Source organism: Cervus elaphus, chromosome 13, assembly GCF_910594005.1.
Source record: "Cervus elaphus chromosome 13, mCerEla1.1, whole genome shotgun sequence".
NCBI classification, from domain to species: domain Eukaryota; kingdom Metazoa; phylum Chordata; class Mammalia; order Artiodactyla; family Cervidae; genus Cervus; species Cervus elaphus.
The window spans coordinates 33,841,455-33,864,811 of record NC_057827.1 but is presented as its reverse complement, the minus strand read 5'-3'; the positions used below and the strand labels follow the sequence as shown (position 1 = coordinate 33,864,811).

Below are 23,357 nucleotides of genomic sequence, written 5' to 3'. Positions count from 1 at the left end.
AGGCTGCTCAGCCATCCCCTGGGCTTCTGAATTGTTTCCTGCCCATCTGATAGCAATTGATTATGCCTCTGATGACTTTTACCCTATCAACAGGGAGGATTGTCTGTTTAGCTGATGGCTGCTACTTTCACCAGAGGGTAGCAAAATAGTGTCAGAAAACCCCAACCAGGAACCTCAGATACAAAAGGGAAAAACGTAGAAATACCAGGGGTCATCTGCCAAACTTAGATCCCTGCTCCTATTTGAACCCCGACCTCCAGCCTTAGCAAAACTCAAAGCCAGGGCCAGCAGCAATAGCATCACCTGGGAACTGGTTGTCCGCCCACCTTCTTCACCCCTGGAGAACTAAATCAAGACACTCTGGGGGTGGAACCTCCCAAGTGGTTCTGATGCGCTGCTCTCAATGGTTAAAGAAACAAACCACCTATCTTAAAGCATGAAGTCCTGACCTTCTCATCAAAGTTCAGGTGTGGGCTGAGCCAGTGCTGGAGTCTAGCTCAGATTGTGCTACCTCCCAGCCGTGGAACCCTGGGCAAGTTACTGAACGATTCTCAGCCTCAGTTTCCACACCTGTAAAATGGAGATAATACCTACTGAATCAGCTATCCTGGGATTAGAAATAACCAATGTGTGAGCTGGACTCGTAAAAGGTACCTAGTCAGTGGTGGCTCCATTTGCTGCAGTGGATGGCATTTCTTTAAAAGCCCCAGGAGACGCCCTGCCCTTTGTCACAATAAGTCTCTGCACCCAGTCTTTTAAACCCCCTCAAGTCCCACGTTTGGATCGAAGGGCTCAAAGAAAGACAAGCAAATCCCGTCCTCCTCCCTAAGGGGGCCAGAAGGCCTGAGATACTCTGCCCGGGCCGTGGTCAAAGGCCAGATCAGGCCAGGAGGGACCTTAGAGTTCATCTCGATAGACTCCCTCCTTTTCCGCGGAGGGGCTGGTCCCAAGGTCAGGCTGTGAGACGCTGGCAGAACTGGGCCCTGGCTGCATCCACACACTCACAGTCCAGGGCTCTCCCCCTGCTCCGCGCTGACGCCCTGCGCCCCAGCTGCAGGGGCGCCAAGATCACCCACTTGCCCCCACTGCACCCCTCAAATGGATCGGTCCAGGCCCGGAACCCTCAGCCCCGCGCCCCCTGGCCTCCCGGCGGCCGGAAGTTCCCGGGTCCTCCCAGCCGGCGTGGGCGCGGGCGCCAGACGGGCCGGGCAGCGCCTCCCGAGGCCAGGCCGCCCCCTGGCGGACCCGGGGCGCGCGGCAGCCGGGAGCCCGGCGCCCGCCCTCTCCCGGCCGCGGGGCGGAGTCGCCGCGCTCCGGGTCCGCTTCCCCGCCTTCCAGGCCCCCGCCCCGCCCCCTCCGGTGGGCTGCGGGCGCGGCGCGGCGCGGCGGGGCGGGGCGGCGGGTCCGGCGGCCGTCGGAAGCTGCCCGCCGCGGGGCTCCGGCGGCCGCGGATGGGAGGCGGCGCCCGGGCGGGCGAGCGACGGCGCCGCGGCCACCATGGGGAACAAGCAGACCATCTTCACGGAAGAGCAGCTGGACAACTACCAGGTGAGTCCGGCCACCCCCGGATCCCGAAGCGGCGTCCTTCGTCTCCCTCCCTGCTTTTTCCTGTCGCTTGCCGAGGCCTCCCGAGAGCCGGTTCACCAGGTTTAAACCTTGCTTCTGCCTTCAGCTCGACGCGTGACCTTGGGCCGGTGACTTCAAACCTCAGTTTCCCCACCAGAGGAATGAGAGAGCTTTCCAGTTAGAAGATTCTCGCAGGCGTGCTCTTTCTGCTCCCCTTTCCTCTCTCTCTCATTCAGACTTCTTGTTCTTGGCCCCAATCTGGACCCAAACCCCTACCCGACCACTCATCCCAGAGCCCACACTGGCGCTGAGATGCAGTCCTAAAACGTGGGCTGGGGAGAGGACTCCCCCACCCCTCAAAACCCGGGAAGCCGCCGAAGGGAGTGAGTCTGTACAGCAAAAATGAACTGGGTTGGAAGTGAAGCACGTCAGTCCCCAAATGCGATTCTGGGTTGGGGATGTCTTGTTACCCATTGGGGTCTTTCCCTCTGGCCCCAGCATGGAAGTAATTGGTGCAAGAAGGCAAGCCAGGTACCAGTCTTATATGGTCACTTCTCCAAGCTCCCTTAGGCCCCAGCAACCACCCCTTTAGATCCTCCTAGGTCCCCCTGCTTCCAATGTTAGGGAACTGTCCAGATCAGATCCCAGTACCCTCCCACCCATGTGCAAACTTTACTGTGGTTGCAGGATGGAGCCTGAACTCCTGACTTGCCCAGAGCCCTGGCCAGCCTGTCGAGGCTCCTTTCCTGCCCCATGCGCTGCAGCCCCTGCAGAACTATCCTCCTTCCCTTGACACACCGGGCTCTTTCCTCACTCTTTTTGCCCATTCTCTGAGGGATGCTGCTCCTCAGTCTTCAAATGATCTCGCTTATCCTCCCAGGCCCAACTCTGATGATTCTTTCCAGGCTCTGCCAACCAGAGGGGTCTAGACAGTATTGTGGCCTGTGTGGACCATGCCTGGGTGAGATGAACATCAGCAGGGTCTCTCCATGGCTGCCCCTTGCGTTCGTGAACAATTCAGAATCAAGCTTGAAGTATGGGTCCTCTGATGTGGGCACCCCTTTTGCTCCTGCAAGCGCTGATTGTCAATAACAGTACTTTCTCAGCTCCACATGAGGCCCTGAGAAGGAGTGGGGGGTGCCACACCGGTGGAGTGCCTTTGGTGTACCCAGTGCTGTAATGGATGCTCTCTATGCATCCATTTGACTGGTGAATTCAAGGCTCAATCCTTTTGTTGGGGCTGGGGGCTGTGTGTACTCTTTGTCCTTAAGACCCTCGCTGTCTGCAGAAACAGACCCTCACCTCCAGAGAAAGGCAGGCGGTGAGTGTGCTCTAGGGGAGGGCTCTAGGGGGCAGTGGGAGACCTGGAGGGAAGGGCAGCTTTGCTTTGAATGGTAGGTCTGGAAATAAGACAGCACTTGCACAGACCCTTGAAAGATCGGTAGGATTTTGCTCATCAGGGTCCCGGAAGAGGCCTTCCAGGCCAAGGGGACCGCTTGGGTAAAGACCTGCAGGTGGGGCCAAGCAAGCAGGTAGACCATGCTCAGAAGAGTCCCCTCACGGGGGTGGGGAGTGGTTCCCACTCAGTCCAGCCTGGCGTTGAGTTACCCTTCAGAGTCAGGCCCAGTGCTGGGTTCTGATCCTTTGCCAGAGGCTGAGCTCGGTGGGAAAAGGGAGAGCTGTGAAACCGGAGAGCCCCGCGCCTCCCTTTCTGAGACTCTCCAGCCGGCCAGGGCCAGCCAGGGCTGGCTGGGGGTGACCCCGGGTAACAGCCACGCCTCCCTCAGCTGATCCCCTGCCCTCTTCCCCAGCCCAGATCCCCAGAGTTCAGGTGTCTCCCCAGACCACCTCTCCACCTTCCAGGTCCAACCCACCCCCCCACCCTCTCCACCGACCCCTCAAACTGCCAAGGGCCCACTGCCTTCCCCAGGACCCGCCACTGCTCCTCCAGCTGGTCTGACACTTTGCTCTGCTGTGGCCCATGTTTTCAGTCAAGAACAAGTCCTGTGACTCAGCCTCTTTGGGGGCTCACCTGGGGATCCCCTCCTCCATCTCCACAGCCGGAAAGGGGCCAGGCCTCTCAATCTCAGGTGAACTGAAGATGTAATTTCCATCCACACGCTGCTACCACAATCCCTCAGTTCCTTACTCCATTCCCTTCCCTCCTTCTCATTTTCTTTCAGCAGACACAGCATGCATCCCCATTGTAAAGCAAGTTTTTCTTTAAAAAAGAATTCCTGGGCCCAGAGTTGCACTGTACGCAAATTATCCAACCTTCTGCTGCCGTGGGAGGCCCTAGGGAGCTGTCCATCTCTCGGTCTGCATGCCTGGAGCAGAAGTGCAGGGTCAAGGATGTGCTGGATCTTCCTAAAACATGGGTGTGACCCTCTCCTCCCCCTGGAATTTCGCAGCGTCTTGGGGTGATAGCCTAAGCAGAGTGCAGAGCAGAGCTCACCCCGGCCAGCCCCCAACCTCATTCTTCACCCCTCCCCTGGCACCCCAAGCTCCAGGCACACCCAAGGGCTTCTAGCCAAGCATGGCCTTACCTCTGGCCGTGTTCTCCTGGCGCCATCCCCTCACTTCTTCACCAGCCCAGTCTGGCCCATCTTTCTGTCCATGCCAGGCCTCGCCCTTGGGAGACAGGCTCCCTGATGCCTTCCCCCCAGTCCTTCTTGTGGCCACAGAATGGTTTATACCCAGTCATCAGTGTTCACTCTCCATCCCGTTTCCTGTGTGTCCCCCGCTCAGGTACAGAAAAGGCTGTGGAGAGCATTGAATGAATGGATGGATGGATGAAAACTGGCTAAAGCACAGCTCTAAGGAAGGGAAGGAACTCCAGGGATTCTGAGATCCTGGCTTGAAGTCATGGAGGGGCTGTAGTTCTGTCCACTTTAGTAAGCCACCGTCCTCTTCTGGGGCACCGTGTCTGCAGCTCTCAAATGGGAATGATACCAGCTCTGCAGTGCTCGTGTCAAGGGTTCTTGTGGGGATCAGCTGAGCTGTGTGGTGGTCGGCTGGGCGGTGCCCAGGCTTACGATGGCAGAGCCCTGTGGAGAACCCACTGCAGCTGGGGCTGGCTGTGGCTTGGCTCGGGACCACAGCAGGGAGGCTACCTGGGCAAAGCACTCCTGAGTTGAGCTTTGGAACATGGAAAGGATTTGGGCAAGCTGGGCAAGGTGGGGAAGGCTCTCCAGTTAGGAGAGCAGCGTGAACATGTGCTTGGAGGAGGAGCTCCAGCCTTAACTGCAGTAACATTTGCCCTTCTGCTATAAAAACCCAGCCTGCCCTGTCTTCTGCTGCCAGAGTTCTGAGGGCCCACCTCGCCGAATTAGGCCCCTCCATCCCTCACTCCTACCCTTTGTGACCCTAACCTGAGCTGGACCTCTTCCCTGAAGACCTATCCCTGTGAACTGGCAGGGGCCAAGCAGTGACATTTGTTCTCATGGAGTATGAGGAAGAGTTCCTGCAGACCTGGGGCTCTAACTCCTTGGGTAGCTGAGCAGATGAAGGTGGGCAGGGTTTGTGTTTTTTCTTCAGGATGAGAACAGACACAGAGCTCTGAAAGGATGCCTTTGGGACATGGGACGCTGGATGGAGTGTCCAAAATGGGGAGGGAAGCCCCATAAACTGTGGCCTGTGTCCTGCACCTTAGCTTATTTGCTTCTCTCACTGGCCCTTTCAGAGAGTCAGTATCCCATTTTACAGACGCAGACACTGAGGTTCCAAAAGGAGACTGATTTGCCTAAGGATCCAAAGCAAGATGAGAAGTTGAATCTGACTATTAACCCTTTTCCGCTGCCAGAATGCTCAGAGCCCTGAGCAGCTTTTAAGGCACCTGTCATGTTCCTCCTCCATGAGCTGCCTCCCTGGGATGAGTTCCAGGGAAGTAAGTCAACAGACGAAAAAGCAAAACATCACTCAGTGAACAGGTTCATGGCAGCTTTATTGGTAATGTTAAAAACCTAGAAATGGCCGTGTCTAAATGTTCAGAGAGAGGAGAAAGGTTAGGTGAAGGAGGGCCGATACCTTCAGTGAGATATTCCCCAGCCAGCGAATTGCTAATGTAACTGCTGTGGAAGGAAGGTTTATGTGGAAAACTCTGGTCATTCATCCCCCCAGTCTGTATTGCGCATGCACCGTGTATCATATGGGAATAAACAGCGGAAGCAGGAGATGGAGTGGTGGGTGTCGGACTGCCCTGGGTGGACTGCGGTTCTGTTTCCTGTCAGCGGGCAGTGGTCAAGAAGCACATATGCCTGAGTTCCAGCCCAGCCCTCTGGTCTGTGTGTGCGACTTCGGGCAAGCTCTTCAACTTTGCTGAACCTCAGTTTTCCCATCTACAAAATGGGGAGGTAATGCCTCACTCCCCACCCCATGTATGCTAGTGATGAGAACTAAACAAGACTGGATATTCAGAGTGCCTACTGACCAGCCCGTGATAATCACGGACTGGTTGTGGTGTGGTTCTCAGCTGCACGTTACAGTCACCTGATGACTTTGAAAACCGCTGGTGCCCAGATCCACCCTCAGGGACTCTGTCGTAATTGATCTGGGGTCTGTTGGTGGTGATGGGAGAGGACGCAGGGAGTTAAGCAGTCCCCAAGTGATTCTGGTCTAGAGCAGAGGCCCTCACACTTTAGCAAGCATCAGCATCATGAGAAGAAACTTTTCTAAATGCAGATTTTTGGGCCCCACCCTCCCAAAGTTGCTGACTGTAGGTCTGGAGAGAAGCCCAAGAATATAAATTTCCACTAAGTCCCCAGGTGATGGTGATGTGGCTGGTCCAGGAACCACATCTTGAGGACCATTGATGTGGACAGATGGAAGTAGTTGCAATAAGGGACTAGGGTCATGTGAGAAGCTTTCCCATCTGTTGCCAATAAAACTCACACATCGAAACGCAGATACTTCCTTTGCAACCCAGGGGATCGGAGAGAGGAGAAAAGAGAGGGGAAGGGAGGGGGAAGAGGATAGGCAGGGGAAGAGAGAACAGAACCGGGACCTCTTCCACATTCATCCCTGATATCCCCACCATGCTGATTGGAAGCACCTTGACCCTTCTCACTGGGCAGCTTCAGGCCATAGAAGCAGCCGTGGGGCTGAGAGAAGTCTGTACTTGGAAGACCCAGCTGGGTGGCCTTTGCTGCCTGTTTCAGGTTTCTGGGGTCTCCTGAGAAATCAGCCCATACAGTTTTCATCCTGTCTGAGTCTTAGGCCTGTGGGGCAGGGAATTCTCTGCCCCCGTGGGGTGCGGAGGGGGCATTGCCGCCCCAGCCTGAGCCTCTTCTATACCCTACAGAGGAGCTATCACTGAAAGCAAAGCCTTACCTCCCCAGCAGAAGCTCCTGTGTTTCTCAGAAGGGCCAGGCAGCATGAGGGTCCTCAGTGTAACTCCTGCAGAGCAGCAGTGAGCTCAGGACAGACATGTGGGGCCTGGAAATTACCACCAACCCTCCCTTTTTGGCTCCTTCAGGCGCCCACTGGAAACCCTATATGTGCCTCCTGTGGGTCTGCTTCCTTGGGTCCTTCTCGATGTGCTGTACAGTTGCCCCAGGGCCCAGGGCTCCAGGTCTCTCCCAGTGCAAGCCCGGCTGTCTGCACGCCTGGGCTGTGGCTGTTAGCCCCTCGTCAGAGCCAGCTGTGGTCAGCTTACCCAGGAGGCCCCGCCGGCTCTGGGCTCCCTCACGCTCCAACAACAGGTCAAGGCAGAGGAGCCAGACGGCAGAGGATAAGCACAAAAGCCCTTCATGGTTGGGTGTTTTACGAAGTGCTGGGTGCTTTTCCCCTCCATACTTCCCACCAGGCTGGCATAGTAGCCCAGGCAGGCTGGGCTGTGGACAGGGGTGTGACTGTGGGGTCAGGTTATCCAGACAAAGGCAGGACCCCCAAGAAGAGTTTAAAATCTGGGTGACCTCTGGACCTAGTCCTGCCCCCACCCTGAGTCATGCCTACCTGGGGAAACCTCCACCCCAGCCTCCGTCCAGATGCTCCCAGCTCCTCCCTGCCCTCCTCCCCCGCACGCCAGCCTCTCCACTGCCTTCTCTGGCCTCAGCTGTGCCTGTGGCTACAGATGCAGGTAGATGCTGGGGCTTCCCCAGTCTTTGTGCCTGGAACTCTCAGTCTCTGAGCAGGGGGCTACTGCCCGCGGCCCCTCAGGACACACACCACCCACTGCTCCTCAAGGCACCATCCTCAGGGGCTGCCACGTGGATGTGGCCCCTGCAGCTGGGCAGTGGGATGCCGTGGCGGTCCTCACTCCTGTTTTGTCTCCTGAGCATCTCCCGGCCACTCCCCTCTCCCACAGGCTCTCCCCCGGCCCCTCAAATCAATGGCATCCACCTCGGAACTCTCCATCAGCCCCCCAAATGCCCTACCCCAATGTGTGCCTCCCAGCCCCGCAACGGCATGCGCTCAACTCCCTAGCTCAGGTCAGAAGCTTCAGGAGGTGGTTTCTGGCCCCACTAGACTGCTCCCCTCCATGGGCCGGGGCAGCAGGGCTGGTGGCTGTGCCGATGCGGCTCTGAGCAAGGAAGGAAGGGACCCGGGGCCCATACAGCCGACTGTATGTGTGTTTTCCTTTCACAGGACTGCACCTTCTTCAATAAGAAGGACATCCTCAAGTAAGTGTGGTTCTTGTTCACCCCTCTGGGGGCAGGGGCAGGGGTGGGGCCGGCCGCCCTGAGGGTGGGGGGTGTGGGGGGGTGTGCAGGGTCCGTCCAAGCTGGGGATGAGCTTTTCCGCCTCCAGCAGCAGCCTCGTGTGGGCTGCTGTGTGAACTCAGGAACTGGTCCACATCCTTCTGCCAGGAATGGAATGTCTACCGAGTGCGTGCCAGGCTCCATGGTGGGCGGTTTCAGGAAGATGTTCACTTAATCCTCACTGTGCCCTTGTAACAGGAGAATCCTTTTATCCTCACTTTACAGATGGGGCTGAGCAGCTTGGCTAAAGTCTCCCAGCCAGGGACTGAAGACCTGGCCTCTGACTCCAGGCTCCTTGCTATTTCACTGCCCCCTGAGACCTACCCGACTAGGAGGTCCCTGTCATTAGACGGGGCTTCTTAAGAGCCCCCACGCTCAGGCTCTGATGTCCTTCCATCCCTGGGAGGTCCAGAAGTCAGGGGCATGGCAGGATGCCCTCACTGCCCTTGAGCTGACAACTGAGAGTCTCTTTCTAGGACAGTCCCTTTCTTTGGGGGTGGGTTAGGCCTAGACAGGAGAGATGAAGGTTGTTGGCAGCCTCAGAGCTCCAGGACCAGATGGAGGGCAGGACTCATAGAATTCCAGGAAACCTGGTCCCACAGGCCTTACCAGGCCCCCCTGCCTGGAGTGTTAGGTAGCACTGTAAGCCAGCATGGTCTCAGGACTGCTTTCCTCGGAGGTCGATGGGCAGGCTGGGGCTCGATCCTGTTATACTACCTGAGGGAGATATGGTCTGTCATTGCCATGACCACTCTGCTCAGACAGTGTCCCTCGTTCCTTCCTTTACCCAGGCTGCTTTTCCAGCTTGTCCCCTGGGTAGGTGGGGATACCCACTCCTACCACCTTGGAGAAGCAGGGTCAGGGGCAAAGCCCTCAGACCTTGGCATCAGCGAAAACCTGGGCTCCACTTCCCAGCTCTGGCCTCAGACAAACTTGGAGCCTTGCTGAGCCTCTGATTCTTCTATAAAATGGGGTTAATGATACCTCTCCTCATAGCATGGCTGAGAGGAGGAATGCCAGGGTGTGTGTTTTGATAATGGAATTTGGTCTGTAGCTTAAGTGATGTGTGGGTTGGGGTTCCCATCCGGACAGATGGTTCTCAGAACAACACAGCGGTCACCCTAGCCCTTCCAGTGGCACCTCTTACCTTTGAGAGTTCTTGACACAGATCCTCATTTAAGCCTCACCACATTAATCCTCTGTTGCAGGGAGCTCCCACCATCCTCACCCCCCACCTCTGTAGATGCCAGGCCCAGGCTGCTCATCCTGTGAGGCCCACCACCATTTTTGTTCGGGCAACAAAAGCTTGTCCCTAGGCCTTTGCACAGGCTGCCCCGCTGTGTTCCTGCACATCCTTCAAGACTCACTCCAGAGTCATCTGCTCTGTGAGCTCCCAGCTACCTTCCCCCAACTGCTTTTGCAAGCCTCTTAGGCAGCTCTGTGGGCTCATGGCTCCGGTCCCAGTTCCCCCCCGTACTTGCAGTCATTCGGGATGCAGGCTCCTCACACCTGGCATTGGGCACGGCACCAGGAAGCACTTGAAGATTGTGTGGATGAAGGATAGGTAGAGTTGGCCAAGGGGAGAACATTCCAGGCTAGGAGCAGTGGGCTCGGGGGCACAGACCTGCTTCTACCTTCCCCATCCACAGCGGTCTCACTGAGTAGCAGGGTTGCCCGGGGCAAGAGGGTGGTTCACAGGCCAGGCCAAGAATTGGATTCAACCTGATGGGCTTTTGTGGGGGGACCCTGCTGTATTGGCAGATGGTCAATCTCAGGCAGGTAGGTGGTCTGAGCAGGGGTAGGAGATCTCCTGGCTCCCCACAGCCCTGACCCACCCAGCTCTGCATCCTTCTGTACCAGCCTCTGCAGTTCAACCCAGGCCTGGGTCCATCAGGTGGGGAAAGGACCCTTTCTGGTACCTGGACACCCTCGCTGAGTCCCGCACTACCTGCTCTGTCTCTGGTTCCTTCTGGCCTCACCTCTGTGTTAGCACTCACAGCGGACCAGACCTGGTGCTTTTTCTGCAGAGTTTGGTCAAGTGGGGTGGAGGAGGGGTGAAGCCCTGGGAGCAGGAACCCTGTGATCTGGTCCGACTGTGTGGCACCTGCCGTGTCTCAGTTGCCACCTCTGTGGCGTGGGGATGAGAGTGCCCCCGGCGCTGTTTGTCCATGGGCCCCAGTGTCTGGGAGGGCAGGGGTGACAGCGTTGTTCAACATAACACAGGCTGCTTGGAGTTTTGTCGCCCACCTGTCCCCCTCAGGAAGGGCAGTAAGGCCGGGCAGCGTGTGGGATTATGTGTCCAGGCGTGGCCACAGTGGCTCAATTCCAGTTTCAGTCTCCTGGCTTTTCTCCAGCCTTCTCTCTGAGCCCCGGCAAGAACCGGTGTGACTGACCACCCCTGCCAGGCACACTGTTCCCATTTCAGGTCCAGGGAACACGGAGCGAGACCCTGGCCAGCAACACCAAGCCAGGCCAGCGGCCGAGCGAGGCCCAGGGCCCTCCTCCCAGGGGCCTTCCAGCGCTATATTCCCACCCCCACCTGGATGGGTTTCTGGGTGAGCTGCACCCTGAGTAGCGACCAGATGGCAAGGAGGAAACGTGAGCAGCAGGTTCTTCTTTGCAGCTTGGGACCAAGCTCTCTGGCAGCCTCGGGTCAGTGATACCGAGTCTCAGATACCCATCAGGGAATTCTCCCCTCCCCCGCTCCTCCCTACTCACATGCACAACTCCCCCACCCCAGGGTGGATCCAGTTGCTCCCCAGGGCACAGCTCCTCCACCCTGATGCTGAGCCTGAGTGGGCAGCCCCACCTTCAGCCACCTTGTTCGCCGTAGGTGGTTCCCCCAGCCTCCAGGTAGCCGGTGCTCCTGAGCACAGAGACCCAGCTGGCACCTGGGGTGCTTGCCTATGGTTACTTTATCCTCTGTTTTATTTTCTCAACCATTTAAAAACTCTGCGTGATTTGTTTCAGTTACTTTTAATTTTTATTGCACCTGTGCTATGTGATGACGGTAGAAAATTAGAAAATAAAGCTGGTCAAGAGAGAACAAAAGATTATCTGCAATACTGCCACCCAGAAATAACAGCTACTATCATTTTGATATATTTGATCTTTAGGTACATAGTGTACAAGTAGCTTCCCTTTGTGTGTGTGTTTATTGGAAATTTTGATCAGGTTGTTCTGTAATCCGCTTTAAATTTCTTTTCCTTTTAGGCGACTTGTGAAGATAGATAAGATTTAAAAAATGATCTCACCACCTCTTCAGTTCATTTAGTTGGACATACAGGTTTGCAAAGTTTCACTGTTATGATTAGCACGGTAGGGCACATTCTTGGGACACCTTAACATATAACCCACACCACTGGGATTATTTCCCTAGGGTACATTTCTAATAGACTTCTGGATCAAAATATGTGGATATTTTTCAGGCTTTTGATTTTTATTTCTAATTGCTCAGTAGCAGCCACACCTAAGTTCGCATTTCCCTGCTTCCTCAGTCACACTGGCTGTTACGTCTTTCTTGTCTTCTGTCCCCAAATCATTTACTGAATATCCCAAGGGTCTCAAACTTTGCTGCCTGCCTGGGCCAACATGCACTGCAACGAAATGAACCTGTGTACTCTGCTGGGAATGTTTTAGGACCAGGATCTGCAGAAAAGCTCTTCCTAAGCCCCAACTGGTTGTGACCTTGGGGAAATTAAGCCTCAGTGTGATCAGGGAATCAAGGTTTGTCATGTAAGTTTAATTTGTAAGTGTTATCAACTAAATTTTAAACCATTATTTTACATGAAAGCTAGTCATGAGTGTGGACCACCAACCCATCTGTGACTTCCAGAAGAATTCATCTTCTCCTCACTAATTTCAAATAATGTTTGTCATGGACTAATCTCATTTATACTGTATTTGGGTTGCCTCTTCTATACCAGTGTCTGTTCCATACAGTTTTATTTACTGTAGCTTTAAACAGTTTTCACATCCAATGGGGCAAACATCTGCCGAATTACTCTTTCTTCATGGTCTCCCCACAACTCTCCTACGTTTATTCTTCTGAACAAACTTTTGAATCAGGCTGACAAGTTCTCAAATATTTTGCAGATTTCAATTAACTGTATTCATTTTATAGGAAAATGAAGAGAAGATTGCCATCCTTATAGTAATAAGCCTTTTTACAATCAGGAAAGTTATCTAACTCCCTATTTTACATCCTTTGGTAAAGTTCCATGGTTTACTTTGTGCACATTTCATATTATTTTTGTGTAGTTGTTTTGAGTTTTTGGGGGGGTTGTATTGTGAATCAGATCTTTTTTATATAGTTTTTTTGAATAGATGAATACTGATAGAAAAACTATCACACAGAAGAGCTATTGAGCTGTTTCTCATTCAAATAGTTTTTAAACTGGTTATTCTTGGTTTTCCAGCAAATAATAATGCGCCTCCTCCTCTCCAAAGTTTAAGCACACTATTTTATTTTCCCGACTAATTACATTGACTGGCACGCCCGGGGGAAATGTTATATAATGGTGATGGTGTTGTTGTTTAGTTGCTAAGTCACATCTGACTCTTTCACGACCCCATGGACTATAGCCCACCAGGCTCCTCTGTCAGATTTCCCAGGCATTTCCTTCTCCAGGAGGTCTTCCTGACCCAAGGATTGAACCTGTATCTCCTGCATTGCAGGTAGATTCTTTACCGCTCAGCCACCAGAGAGGCCCCAGTGGTGATGGTTAGGAACCCCACTTATATGGGAATGTTTATAGGACTTTGTCATTTAAGTATAATGTTGGGTGTTGATTTGAGATAGAGAGCATCTTTTTGTTTATGTTTGACTAAGATTTTTAAAGTTTTTATTTTGGTTATGCCACGTGGCTTGCAGGATCTTGGTTCCCTGACCAGGGATTGAACCTGGGTCCTTGGCAGTAAACGCACTGAGCCCTATCTACTGGACTAGCAGGGAAGTCCCAAGGATTTTAATTTTTTTATTGATGAAAATTAATATGTACCTTAAAAATACTTTTTATTAATAAATACTCTAAAAATTGAGGCAGTTCACAAGTAGGTAAAGTGGTAAGTGAAAGCTGGCCTCTCTCTTATCACTCTGCTCCTGCCTCACAGGGCCCATCAGGGTAAACATGTGGTATATGCTCTTCAGATGTTTGTCTGTGTCCATACAGTCATCTCATCAAAAATGCAGCCATCAAGTTGATTGAAATATTTGTTTGCTGCCTATTAATACAGTTTGTAGTCACAGATTTCCAAACATTGATCCTTCCTGGCATTCCTGGAATAGATCCTGCTTGGTCCCAATGTACTATTCTTTCAAATGCTGTTGGACCTGATTTACTGATGTTATTTTATAAGACTATTGCGTCTGTATGTGTAAGGGTCATACAGCATTATTAACTTCCTAAAACAAACTGGGAGGCCTTTGCTTTTTTGCCTCACACTCTGGACCAGCTCAAGTTGCATAGATATCAAGCATAGGTTATCGTTTCTACTCCTGGGACTTAGGAGGGAACTGATATGTACATCTTGAATTCAGTAGTGCCCTTCATTGGGAGGACAGGTGACAGGAATGCAGTTCTGTGACAGTTTTGGAGTTTCTCCCGCAATGATTCATCTTTACAAATTCTCCTTGAGTTTTCTTTAAAAAAAAATCCAGTATCACTTTAGTCATGGAATCAGAACAGATCCATGTCCCGGGGCAGAAGCTGGCCTTCTCACCCCAGAAGACACCTCCTCAACTCCACCAGTGCCCAGAGACCTTCTCCCAAATCCCCCCTTTCCAGGTAGCCGCTGACATGGCAGGCAGTGTGCTAATAGCTATCTGTTGAGGCAAGGTGGTTTTACTAACACCATCCTTTTTAATCCCCACAGGCGTGAGAAGGGTAGCACAATCCCCATTTTAGTGATTTGGAAATCTGTTCTCCAGGGGGTTAACCCGCTTGCCCAAGGCCATGCAGCTAATGAGAGGATTAGGCAGGGCTCCAGCCTCAGTCTGACTTCATACTCCTGCTGCAGCCACCCCACGTAATTCTGGAGGTGTAAGCCAACCCCCAGAAACACCGCATCACATCCTAAATGCCTGGGTCAAGTGGGAAATGTGATGGTCCCCTCAAAAGCAGATGATACTAGACACATAAATGGTGATCAGAGCCCTGGTTCCTTGTTTGGGGACAGTATAAAATAGGGCTGATTTTTCCTCGATGCCAAAAGTGAGAGCAAAAAAGGTACCCAGCCAACAATTGGCTATGTAGTACTGTACTATAATAACTTTATAATACTTTTCACACAAATAGTACATACAGAAAATAAGACATTTTTAACCTTACAGTACAGCACCTTGAAAAGTACAGTAGCATGGTACAATAGCTGGCACACAGGGCACGCACAGTTCGCACACATCAAGCGAACAGGTGAGAAGAGTCACTGACCGGAGGAGAGAGAGGAGGTGGGAGATGGCAGAGCTGAAGGGTCGTCAGCAATAGGAGGTGGAGGGCAAACTGCAGCCTCACTCATACCTGATGCTGATGGCACAGATGGTTTTGTTCCTAGCTGATTCGGTTTTATCTACCCTCTTGAAAAACAATCCAGTGATGTCTGAGCAGTAGCTCTTTTTTTCTCATGACACCGTAGCACCAGATTGCGTTGTGAACAGCTGCCGCAACCTTGCTGTACTTTCTACATCGGGTCCTGTGCCTCAGCAGCCAACAGTGCCTCCTCAAATAAAGAAAATCCCCTTGCCATTTCCTTGTGTCATGAATCTCTCCGGTTCTTCAGTTTCTCTGTCCTTTTGTCTCTCTCCATCCTCTCTTTGGGCCTCCATTCTATCAGGCCTTCATCAGCATCGGAATGAGTCTTGTCGCACAGCAAGGAGTTCAGTGAGGTCCATCCTTTTGCAGACCTGGCTTGACGTAGATTCTGTACTTGTGTACTCTATACGGTACTGTACAGTAAAGGACACAAACATACAACCACTTGCAGGAGATGCACGTGTGTGACAATATACGGCAGTCTCGTGAACTGACTTAGGTGATTGGACGTGGGAACACACGTTCGTGTCTATAAAAGTTCGCAACTTGAAGGTTCGTGTGTTGGGGACTTACTGTAGAGCAGTGCACACAGGATTAATCCCGAGCTGGGCACCGAGTGAGCACTTGCTAACCAGTAGCTGACATCGGGTGTGTGAGCTGGGCAGGCAGTTACCTGCTCTGATGGAGAGGGCCGGGCAGCCGGGCGACAAGAGTTGGGTGGAACCTGGTGGGGGACTGGGTGGCTATGCTGAAGGGCCTGCTAAGGATGGGCTTAGGAGTGTGTCACTGGGTCAGGCTGCTTAGAAGAAGACCAGGGTTGCTCTGGCTTTGGGGGTAGCAGGGCAGATGGGCCCCAGGAGATATGGGCCCCTTCAATCCAGGCCCCTGCAACCCTGGCCTCACCTTGGGCAGGTTACCTACCACGGCCCCCCAGTCAATGCCCCTGACACTTATCCCCCCATCTGGCAGCACCCTGAAGTTCCACGCAACATGGAGGTGGGCTTGTGTTCCAGGGACTCCTCAGCCAGACGGGAGGATGGGAGGGAGCTGGGGACCCGACCTGTCAGCGAGGAGGGCCAGGCCCAGGGCAGTGGGCTCCATCCCAACAGCTCCCAGCTGGAGAGAGGCTGTGGGTGGCCCAGGCTCAGGGGCTTCCCGGGATGTGAGGGTTTCTGGGCAGAACTTGCCCTCCTCACAGATGCCATACCCCATGGGTGGAGGAGATGGTCTCCCTAGGCTCCTGGCCACAGGGGGTCCCCAGCATGGGAGGTAGGGTGCAGGCAGGGCAGCACTGGGCCTCTGAGGGCCCTGGGGCCTGCGTCCCCTCCAGCCCCTTCTCTGTGCTTCCCCTGCAGGCTCCATGCGCGGTTCTATGAGCTGGCCCCCAACCTCGTCCCGATGGACTACAGGAAGAGCCCCATTGTCCACGTGCCCATGAGCCTCATCATCCAGATGCCGGAGCTCCGGGTACTCGAGCAGCCGCCGCTGCCAGGCAGAGCTTGGGAGGAGCCAGAGGAGGCTGGGCAGGGGGGCTGGGGGCTGGGGGAGTGTGCCCCTCCGGATGGCGGGGCCGCGGAGCCACCTAGACCTGAGTTGAACCCCCCGCCGTGCCTCAGTTTCCTCATCTGCACTCTGAGTAAATGGGTCACGTGTGCGGGACTCCGTCATGGTGCTGTGACTAGTGCTGCCCCCTGGTCGGCAGGCTGTTAGCCTGCACTCACCTGCTCACCCCTTTGTTAGGCGGCCCAGCTGCTGTCCTTCGCAGACCTTGTGTGTGTCTGCTTTTGATGGTAATTTTTTTCCAGCCTCCTCCTCGCGTGGCTGTAGTCTCTCACAGCACAGTCATCCATAGCATCCCATCTCAGACTTTTAACGTGCACAGGAATCACCTTGAGATCTTGTCAGAATGCCAATCCAGGTTCAGTAGGTCTGGGATGGGGCTCAAGGACCTGTTTTTCTAACAAGCTTCCAGGTAAGGCTGATGCTGCTGGTCTTAAACTGTTTATATACTTGACTTAAGAGTTTCATTTCCCGAGTTCCTTACTTATTAATACACAGAAATTGCACTTCGACAGTAAGAAAGCATTTGGGTTTTTAGAGCACATTGCTGTGGGTCTTTGCAAATAGCCCCTCTCCAGGTCTCATATGTGTGACTCTGAGGTCAGGGTATGCAGTTGGGGGCCACATAGCATCCACCTGGGGCCTGTATCCAGGCTGTGACCTCAGTCCTGAGGGATAGTAAGTCACAGGCTCAGCCCTGGACCAGCGGCCAGCCTGGCCTAGAGCTGGGGCTTGAGCCCAGGCTCAGAGGATCATTCGAGGGTAGGAGGCACTTGGGAGGCACCATGGGGTTGTCTCTCAGCCCCCTCTGCTGGACTGGGCACAGAGTGGAGTGGCCCAGCTACGGTAGAGAACTCCAGGAGAGATGGGCCCTGAGTGAGCTGGGATCAGAGGAAGGAGTCGTTGATATAAGTTCTCACCTCCCTGTGGGCTGGCCTAGGAAAATTCATAGGAGTTGGGTGACTGCTGGCCTGGGATCTGAGTGATTCTCTGATCCAGGCTCGGTTATCCAACCCCTGGAGCCCCACTTCTGCCTCCATGATCTTGGTCTGAGCTGAGAGCTGTAGCAGTAGGGAACAACCTCTATATTCTCTTCCAAATTAATCACTAAAGGGGTATTGCCTCTAAGCTTAAATTATACATAGTGGCCCATCTCTGGGAACCCTGCCTCCCAGGTAGTGAGCATTAAGCTAAAATATCTTTGTTTAGCTCACAGGTAACATCCTGACCAGGCCCACCTGTGAATGACTGCGGGGAGGAAGAAATTAATACCTCCCCTCTGAACTTTCCTAGTGGCTCAGAAGGTAAAGCGTCTGCCTACAATACAGGAGACCTGGATTTGATCCCTGGGTCAGGAAGATCCCCTGGAGAAGGAAATGGCAACCAACTCCAGTACTCTTGCTTGGAAAATCCCACAGACAGAGGAGCCTGGTAGGCTACAGTCCACAGGGTCGCAAAGAGTTGGACACAACTGAGCGACTTCATTTCACTCACTCTGGAGGCTGATGGGAACCAGGAAATGTTTCACTTTACTCCCTCCCCCTTTAATGTAGAAGGAGCCTGAATTCTAACTCAGGCAAGATGGTTCTTGGGGACATGAGTGCCATCTTCTCAGTTTGCTGCTTTTCTGAATAAAGTTGCTAGCCCCTGCCCCAGTAACTCATCTGTTGATATACTGGCCTTTTGTGCAGTGAGCAGTATGAGTTTGGACTCAGGAACATTGTCTTCTCTTGCATGTCAAGGCAGGAGCCTCCATGTACTCCCTGGGTAATGGGACTAATCCCTGCTCCTGCTGGAAGAGGCGATGCCTCCAGTGGGCACACTGGGCTTTGCAGAGCTCCCCCTGCTCGTCTGAACAATATAACAGAACGTGACACTTGCAGAGCTCTCCCTAGAGCTGGGTCTTGTTGCTGCCGTTGTTAAGTTGCCCAGTTGTGTCTGACTCGTTGTGATGCCATGGACTGCAGCACGCCAGGCCTCCCTGTCCCTCATCATCTCCCAGAGTTGGCCCCAGTTCATGTTCATTGCATCGGTGATGCTGTCCAGTCATCTCATCCCCTGACACCTTCTTCTCTTTCTGCCCTCAATCCTTCCCAGCATCAGGGATTTTTCTAATGAGTCATCTGTTTGCATCAGATGACCAAAATACTGGAGCTTCAGCATCAGTCCTTCCAGTGAATATTCAGGATTGATCTCCCTTGATTGCTTTTATCTCCTTGCTTTCCAAGGGACTTTCAGGAGTCTTCTCCAGCACCACAGTTCAAAGGCATCAATTCTTTGGCATTCTGCCTTCATTACGGTCCAGCTGTCATAACAGTACAATTGGGAAGACCTTAGCCTTGACTATCCAGACCTTTGTTGTCAGAGTAATGTCTCTGCTTTTCAACACACTGTCTAGCTTTGTCATCATTTTCCTGCCAAGAAGCAATTGTCTTCTGATTTCATGACTGCAGTCACCATCTGCAGTGATTTTGAAACCCAAGAAGAGGAAATCTGTCACTACTTCCACCTTTCCCCCTTCTAATTGCCATGCAGTATTGGGGCCAGATGCCATGATCTTAGTTTTTTTAATATTTAGCCTTTCACTCCCCTCCTTCACCCTCATCAGGAGGCTCTTTAGTTCCTCTTCGCTTTCTGTCATTAGTATGTCATCTGCATCTCTGAGGTTGTTTTTGTTTTTTCCACCTATCTTGATTCCAGCTTATAACTCATCCAGCCTGGCTTTTCTCATAATGTGCCAGGCCTTGTACCAACACCTTATTTTTAACTCATTTAACCCTCTCGCCACCTAATTAAGTAAGTGTGATTATTATTCCCATTTTACAGATGGGGAAACTGAGGCCCAGAGGGGTTAGGTCACAGAGGCATAACAGATGGGCTCCAGGGTCCTCCCAGTGAACCTGCACCCATGGTGACTGCTGTGGTTGTTTTCTTCAGGAGAATCCCTTCAAGGAAAGGATCGTGGAGGCTTTCTCTGAGGATGGTGAGGGGAACCTCACCTTCAATGACTTTGTTGACATGTTTTCTGTGCTCTGTGAGTCGGCTCCCCGCGAGCTCAAGGCCAGCTACGCCTTCAAGATCTACGGTAACCCGGGTCTGGAGCAGGGGTGTGAAGCTGTGTGTGATGGTGGCTTTCCATAGGCCCGCTGGTTATTGCTGGTTCCCACCCTGGGGACACCACCAAGAACACTTTGAAGAGTGCTTGTCCAGCGCAGTGGCCAGAGGGGACAACTTGTACCCGAGAGACACCTGTAGGGTCCTGAGATCAGAGGATGGAGAGTGGGCAGTTAGCATGAGGCGAGTTCACAGGTGGTGACCTCAGCAGGGCCTGGAGTTCGTTCACAGGAGAGCGCGGGCAGACACACCCGGGAGAGGGAGCCGCCTGTAAGGAGCTCAGGGAAGCCCACCGCACAGGGCTTGGGGAGCTGACGGGGAGATGACCGTGGTGGGATGAGCACGGTGTGAGTCTGGAGAGGCCATTGTGACTGGACTGGGCTTTTGAGGAGCCAGCCAAGGAGTTTGGGGGTCACTGTGGGGCTTCAGGTGAGGCCAGGCAGCCCTGTGTTCTAGAAAGATCTCTCAGCATCCTGGAGGTGTGAACTGCAGGAGCTAGACTGGCAGAGGCCAGGGTTCTGGAGAGGAGGCCTCTGCAGGTGGTGAGGCTGGGCTGAGAGGTAGGCTCCTTGGTCCCCCGACCTGACTCCAGCAACTGCTGCCAGAGATAGGGTGACCTCATTTCACCCCAGCCCAGCCCAGGACCCCTTGTCCCACTGGCCACCAGAGGGCGCCGAGCACCCACGAAGCCCTTGGCTTCTGCTCCAGCCATAGGAGAGCCCTTCACACTGCAGGAGCTCACACGTGGTGAGCCTGGCGGAGGACTGGGACTGGTGTCAAACCCTCAGACAGTGCTCAGATGGGAACTCTGAGGCCCAAGGAGGGGTTGGAACCCGTCCTGGGAAAGAGGAGCCACAGACAAACCTCCTGTCACCCGCATCTTTGGTCAGCCAGGAGATCCCAAGGCAATGGGGTCCACTGGGCTTTTTTTTCATTTTCTAATTGTCCTGTTTATTTCGGGGAACTTTCGTCTACATACATCTCTGCACCCACATTGTATTTGCACAGCAGAGGCTTGTCTACTCTCCACAAACTACACCCACAAGGTTCAAGTAAAAAAACCTCTCAGATTCCACCCATTGTCCCCTTAATGCTAGACCCCAGGACATTGCTCCTGGGAGAGGCTGCCGTCTGCCAGAGAGGGGAAGTGCAGGGCACACAGCCAGGCAGGCGTGGGGACAGGTGAAGGGAGAACCAGTGCTCCCCAGCCGCCCTGGATGGGGGTGTAGAATGGAGAAAGGGGACCTGGGGTTTGGTGCTGGGGGGGAACTGGGGCCTGTCCTCTAGCAAGGATCACCCACTCCCTTGGCCTTAGTTTCCTCATATAGAATGGGCACAGGGTTCCCCATCTTGCCAACCCTACAGGAACGGTCTCCAGAGAGCTGAGGCGCCACCAGAGGGCAGAGAAGTATCCTATCTTGTGCCTGCCCCAGGGTGCCTTCATAGGCCAGTGTGGGGATGCACCATGGAGGTTGCCAGACGGGAGCTTGGACTCTGGGGTCCAACACTGAGCAGGGATGTGACCTCAAGTCATTTGTCCTTTCCAAGCCTGTTTCTTTATCTGTATAGTGGGGATTCTAATTGTACCTACTGAAAAGGCTTGTGGTGAAAATTAAATGAGATGGAGCATGAAGTGCTTACATGAGCAGTTGTGCTCTTCATCACTCCCACTGATGCTAGGGGGTTGGCCATTTGGCAAGAGGAGCCCTTATGTCTAGGAAGCACCCCCCCCACCCCCACCCCAGCCCGCAACCAACCAGGAGGAGGCGTTTGAGCTAAAACTTGATGGAGTCTGCTACACAGATACATGGGAAGTGCCCTCCAGGTAGAAGAAACAGCACAGGCGAAGAAAGAGTTGATAGTTGGGTTGAAAAGCAGTCAGAAGGGTGTTTGAGTCCGCTCTTTGAGCCTGCATGGCTCGGCCCTCTGAACATGTTGCTGGGCTGTGGGCAGTGGTAGTGCCTTTTGCCAAGGATTAGAATCAAATCGTTCCCTGCTCTTTGTGCACAAAAGCCAGGCATGGGGCCTTTCTCTGAGGGCCTTCTGAGTCTCCTGACTGCCTTGTCTGGCTAGGGGCCAGAGGCAACGTGGTGCAGTTTAGAAAATGTGGGTCTTAGCATCAACCAGGCCCTGGTCAGCATCCCAGCTTCCCCTCCAAGCAGACATCTGACCTTGATTCAGTCATTTGACCTGTCTGGGCCTTGGTTTCTTTAGCTCTAGAGGGAACACGGAGTCCACTGTGGGGCAAAACTAGGGGGGCCATTTGGCCTGGATCTTATGTTCCCAGGAAGCCTCAGATTTGGACATTCCAAGTGTCTCAGACTAAGTCTGTGCTTGTCGTTGTGCTGGGGGTTTGTGCAGATGGTGAATGTAGGTTTGTTGAATGTGGTGTTCAGAGGTGCCTTGTGGGTAAGCCCCACCTGGGTCCCGGTTAGCTGTGAGGACCAGGATTCAGTGTCCCCAGAGGGTGCATGGGGAGGTGTCTGGTGTGAGCAGCTTGGAGGAGAGTGGCCTGAGTGTCCCCACCCCTTCCCTGCAGACTTCAACACAGACAACTTCATCTGCAAGGAGGACCTGGAGCTGACACTGGCCCGGCTCACCAAGTCGGAGCTGGACGAGGATGAGGTGGTGCTGGTGTGCGACAAGGTCATCGAGGAGGCTGATCTCGACGGTGACGGCAAGCTGGGCTTCGCGGACTTTGAGGACATGATTGCCAAGGCCCCGGACTTCCTCAGGTGTGGCTCCAAGGGGGTGGCTTGGGTGGGGTGGGCCTCAATGAGGGCCACAGCCAAGCCCCCATGAGGCTGAGGGCCCTCGCTGCTCCTATTTTTTTTAGTACATGTGCTGCCAAAGCGAGCACCCTCGCTGCTCCTGAGAGCAGTTGGTGCCGCAGGCCCCATGTGGCCCAGGAGGCAGGTCAGGCTCCAGGCCCCGCTGCCCTCAGCGTGTGCCTGGTGAGCCCCCTGTCCCCAGCAGGGCCAGACTCTCAGGGGAAAGATAAGACCTGAGGGCCCTTTGGTTGTGTGGGGGTTGGATGCTTAGGCATGGCTGGTCCTCCAGGCCTTCCTTCCCTTGTGTGGATTATTCATGAACTCTGTGTTCTCCCGGAGGAACTGTCCGGGGTTGGACGCGGGGCCTGGTTGGGTTTCTGCGAGGACCTTTACCCACCCAGTCCAGAGCCGCTCACCCCCTCTTGCTCTTTCCTTCTTTCCAGCACTTTCCACATCCGGATCTGAGGACAGTGACCAGAAGCCGACCATCCAGCCCGGTGCCCACACGAGTGTGACCTCCAAGCTCCCCAGGAGCGGAGCTGTGGCCTCTGGGGTTTACACCCACGAACACTTCTTTGGCCCTTTCAGCAAAAAAAAAAAAAAAAAAATCCTTAACAAGGGAAGGGGGGATGTGAGGAGCAGGGCCCTTCCCAGTCCCCCTGTGGGCCTTCCACAGGCCCTCCCTCTGTTCCCCCACCTTCCCTACTCCCCGGTCCTCTCCCCATCAGAAATGGCCCCAGTGGGAGGGGAGGAGGAACCCCTAACAGGGCTGGGGTGCTGACTTGTCCAAGTGCTGGGCAGGCACCCTCGTTGCCCAGGGCAAATGGAAAAACAAAAATAGGACAAGGTTTAACAAGCTATGCAATCTTTCTCTAGAACTCACAGCCGGGCTGCACCCCGGGCCCATCTGTTCCTTCTCCCCAGCCCTTCCCAATGTGAAGCTGTGTGAACCGTGGGTGCAAGGACTTGGTCCCCATCCCTGTCCACGTCCTGACCACCACCCCATCCGCCCTCCCTGATGATGTGGAATCCTCAGTGGTGTGTGCTGTCCACAGATTTGTGAACTCCTGATAGTAAAACACTTTCATGTTCTCTGTGTCTGCCAAGGTTAGGAAAGG

General features: G+C 53.8%; 1 protein-coding gene across 3 annotated transcripts; it reads left to right on the top strand.

The window, feature by feature from the left end:
• Positions 1-1,352: 1,352 nt before the first annotated feature.
• Positions 1,353-23,331, top strand: CIB2 (calcium and integrin binding family member 2). 3 transcript variants are annotated; one of them, XM_043922114.1, is made up of 7 exons: positions 1,442-1,548; positions 8,152-8,186; positions 11,478-11,550; positions 16,150-16,261; positions 19,292-19,439; positions 22,008-22,203; positions 22,683-23,331. In XM_043922114.1, exons 4-7 carry the CDS (start codon positions 16,193-16,195, stop codon positions 22,702-22,704), a joined length of 435 nt encoding a protein of 144 aa, XP_043778049.1. In that variant the 5' UTR covers positions 1,442-1,548; positions 8,152-8,186; positions 11,478-11,550; positions 16,150-16,192; the 3' UTR covers positions 22,705-23,331. The 3 variants fall into 3 exon arrangements, with proteins under 3 accessions (XP_043778050.1, XP_043778048.1, XP_043778049.1); XM_043922113.1 differs by lacking the exon at positions 11,478-11,550 and having other exon boundaries at positions 1,367-1,548; XM_043922115.1 differs by lacking the exons at positions 8,152-8,186; positions 11,478-11,550 and having other exon boundaries at positions 1,353-1,548.
• Positions 23,332-23,357: the final 26 nt, after the last annotated feature.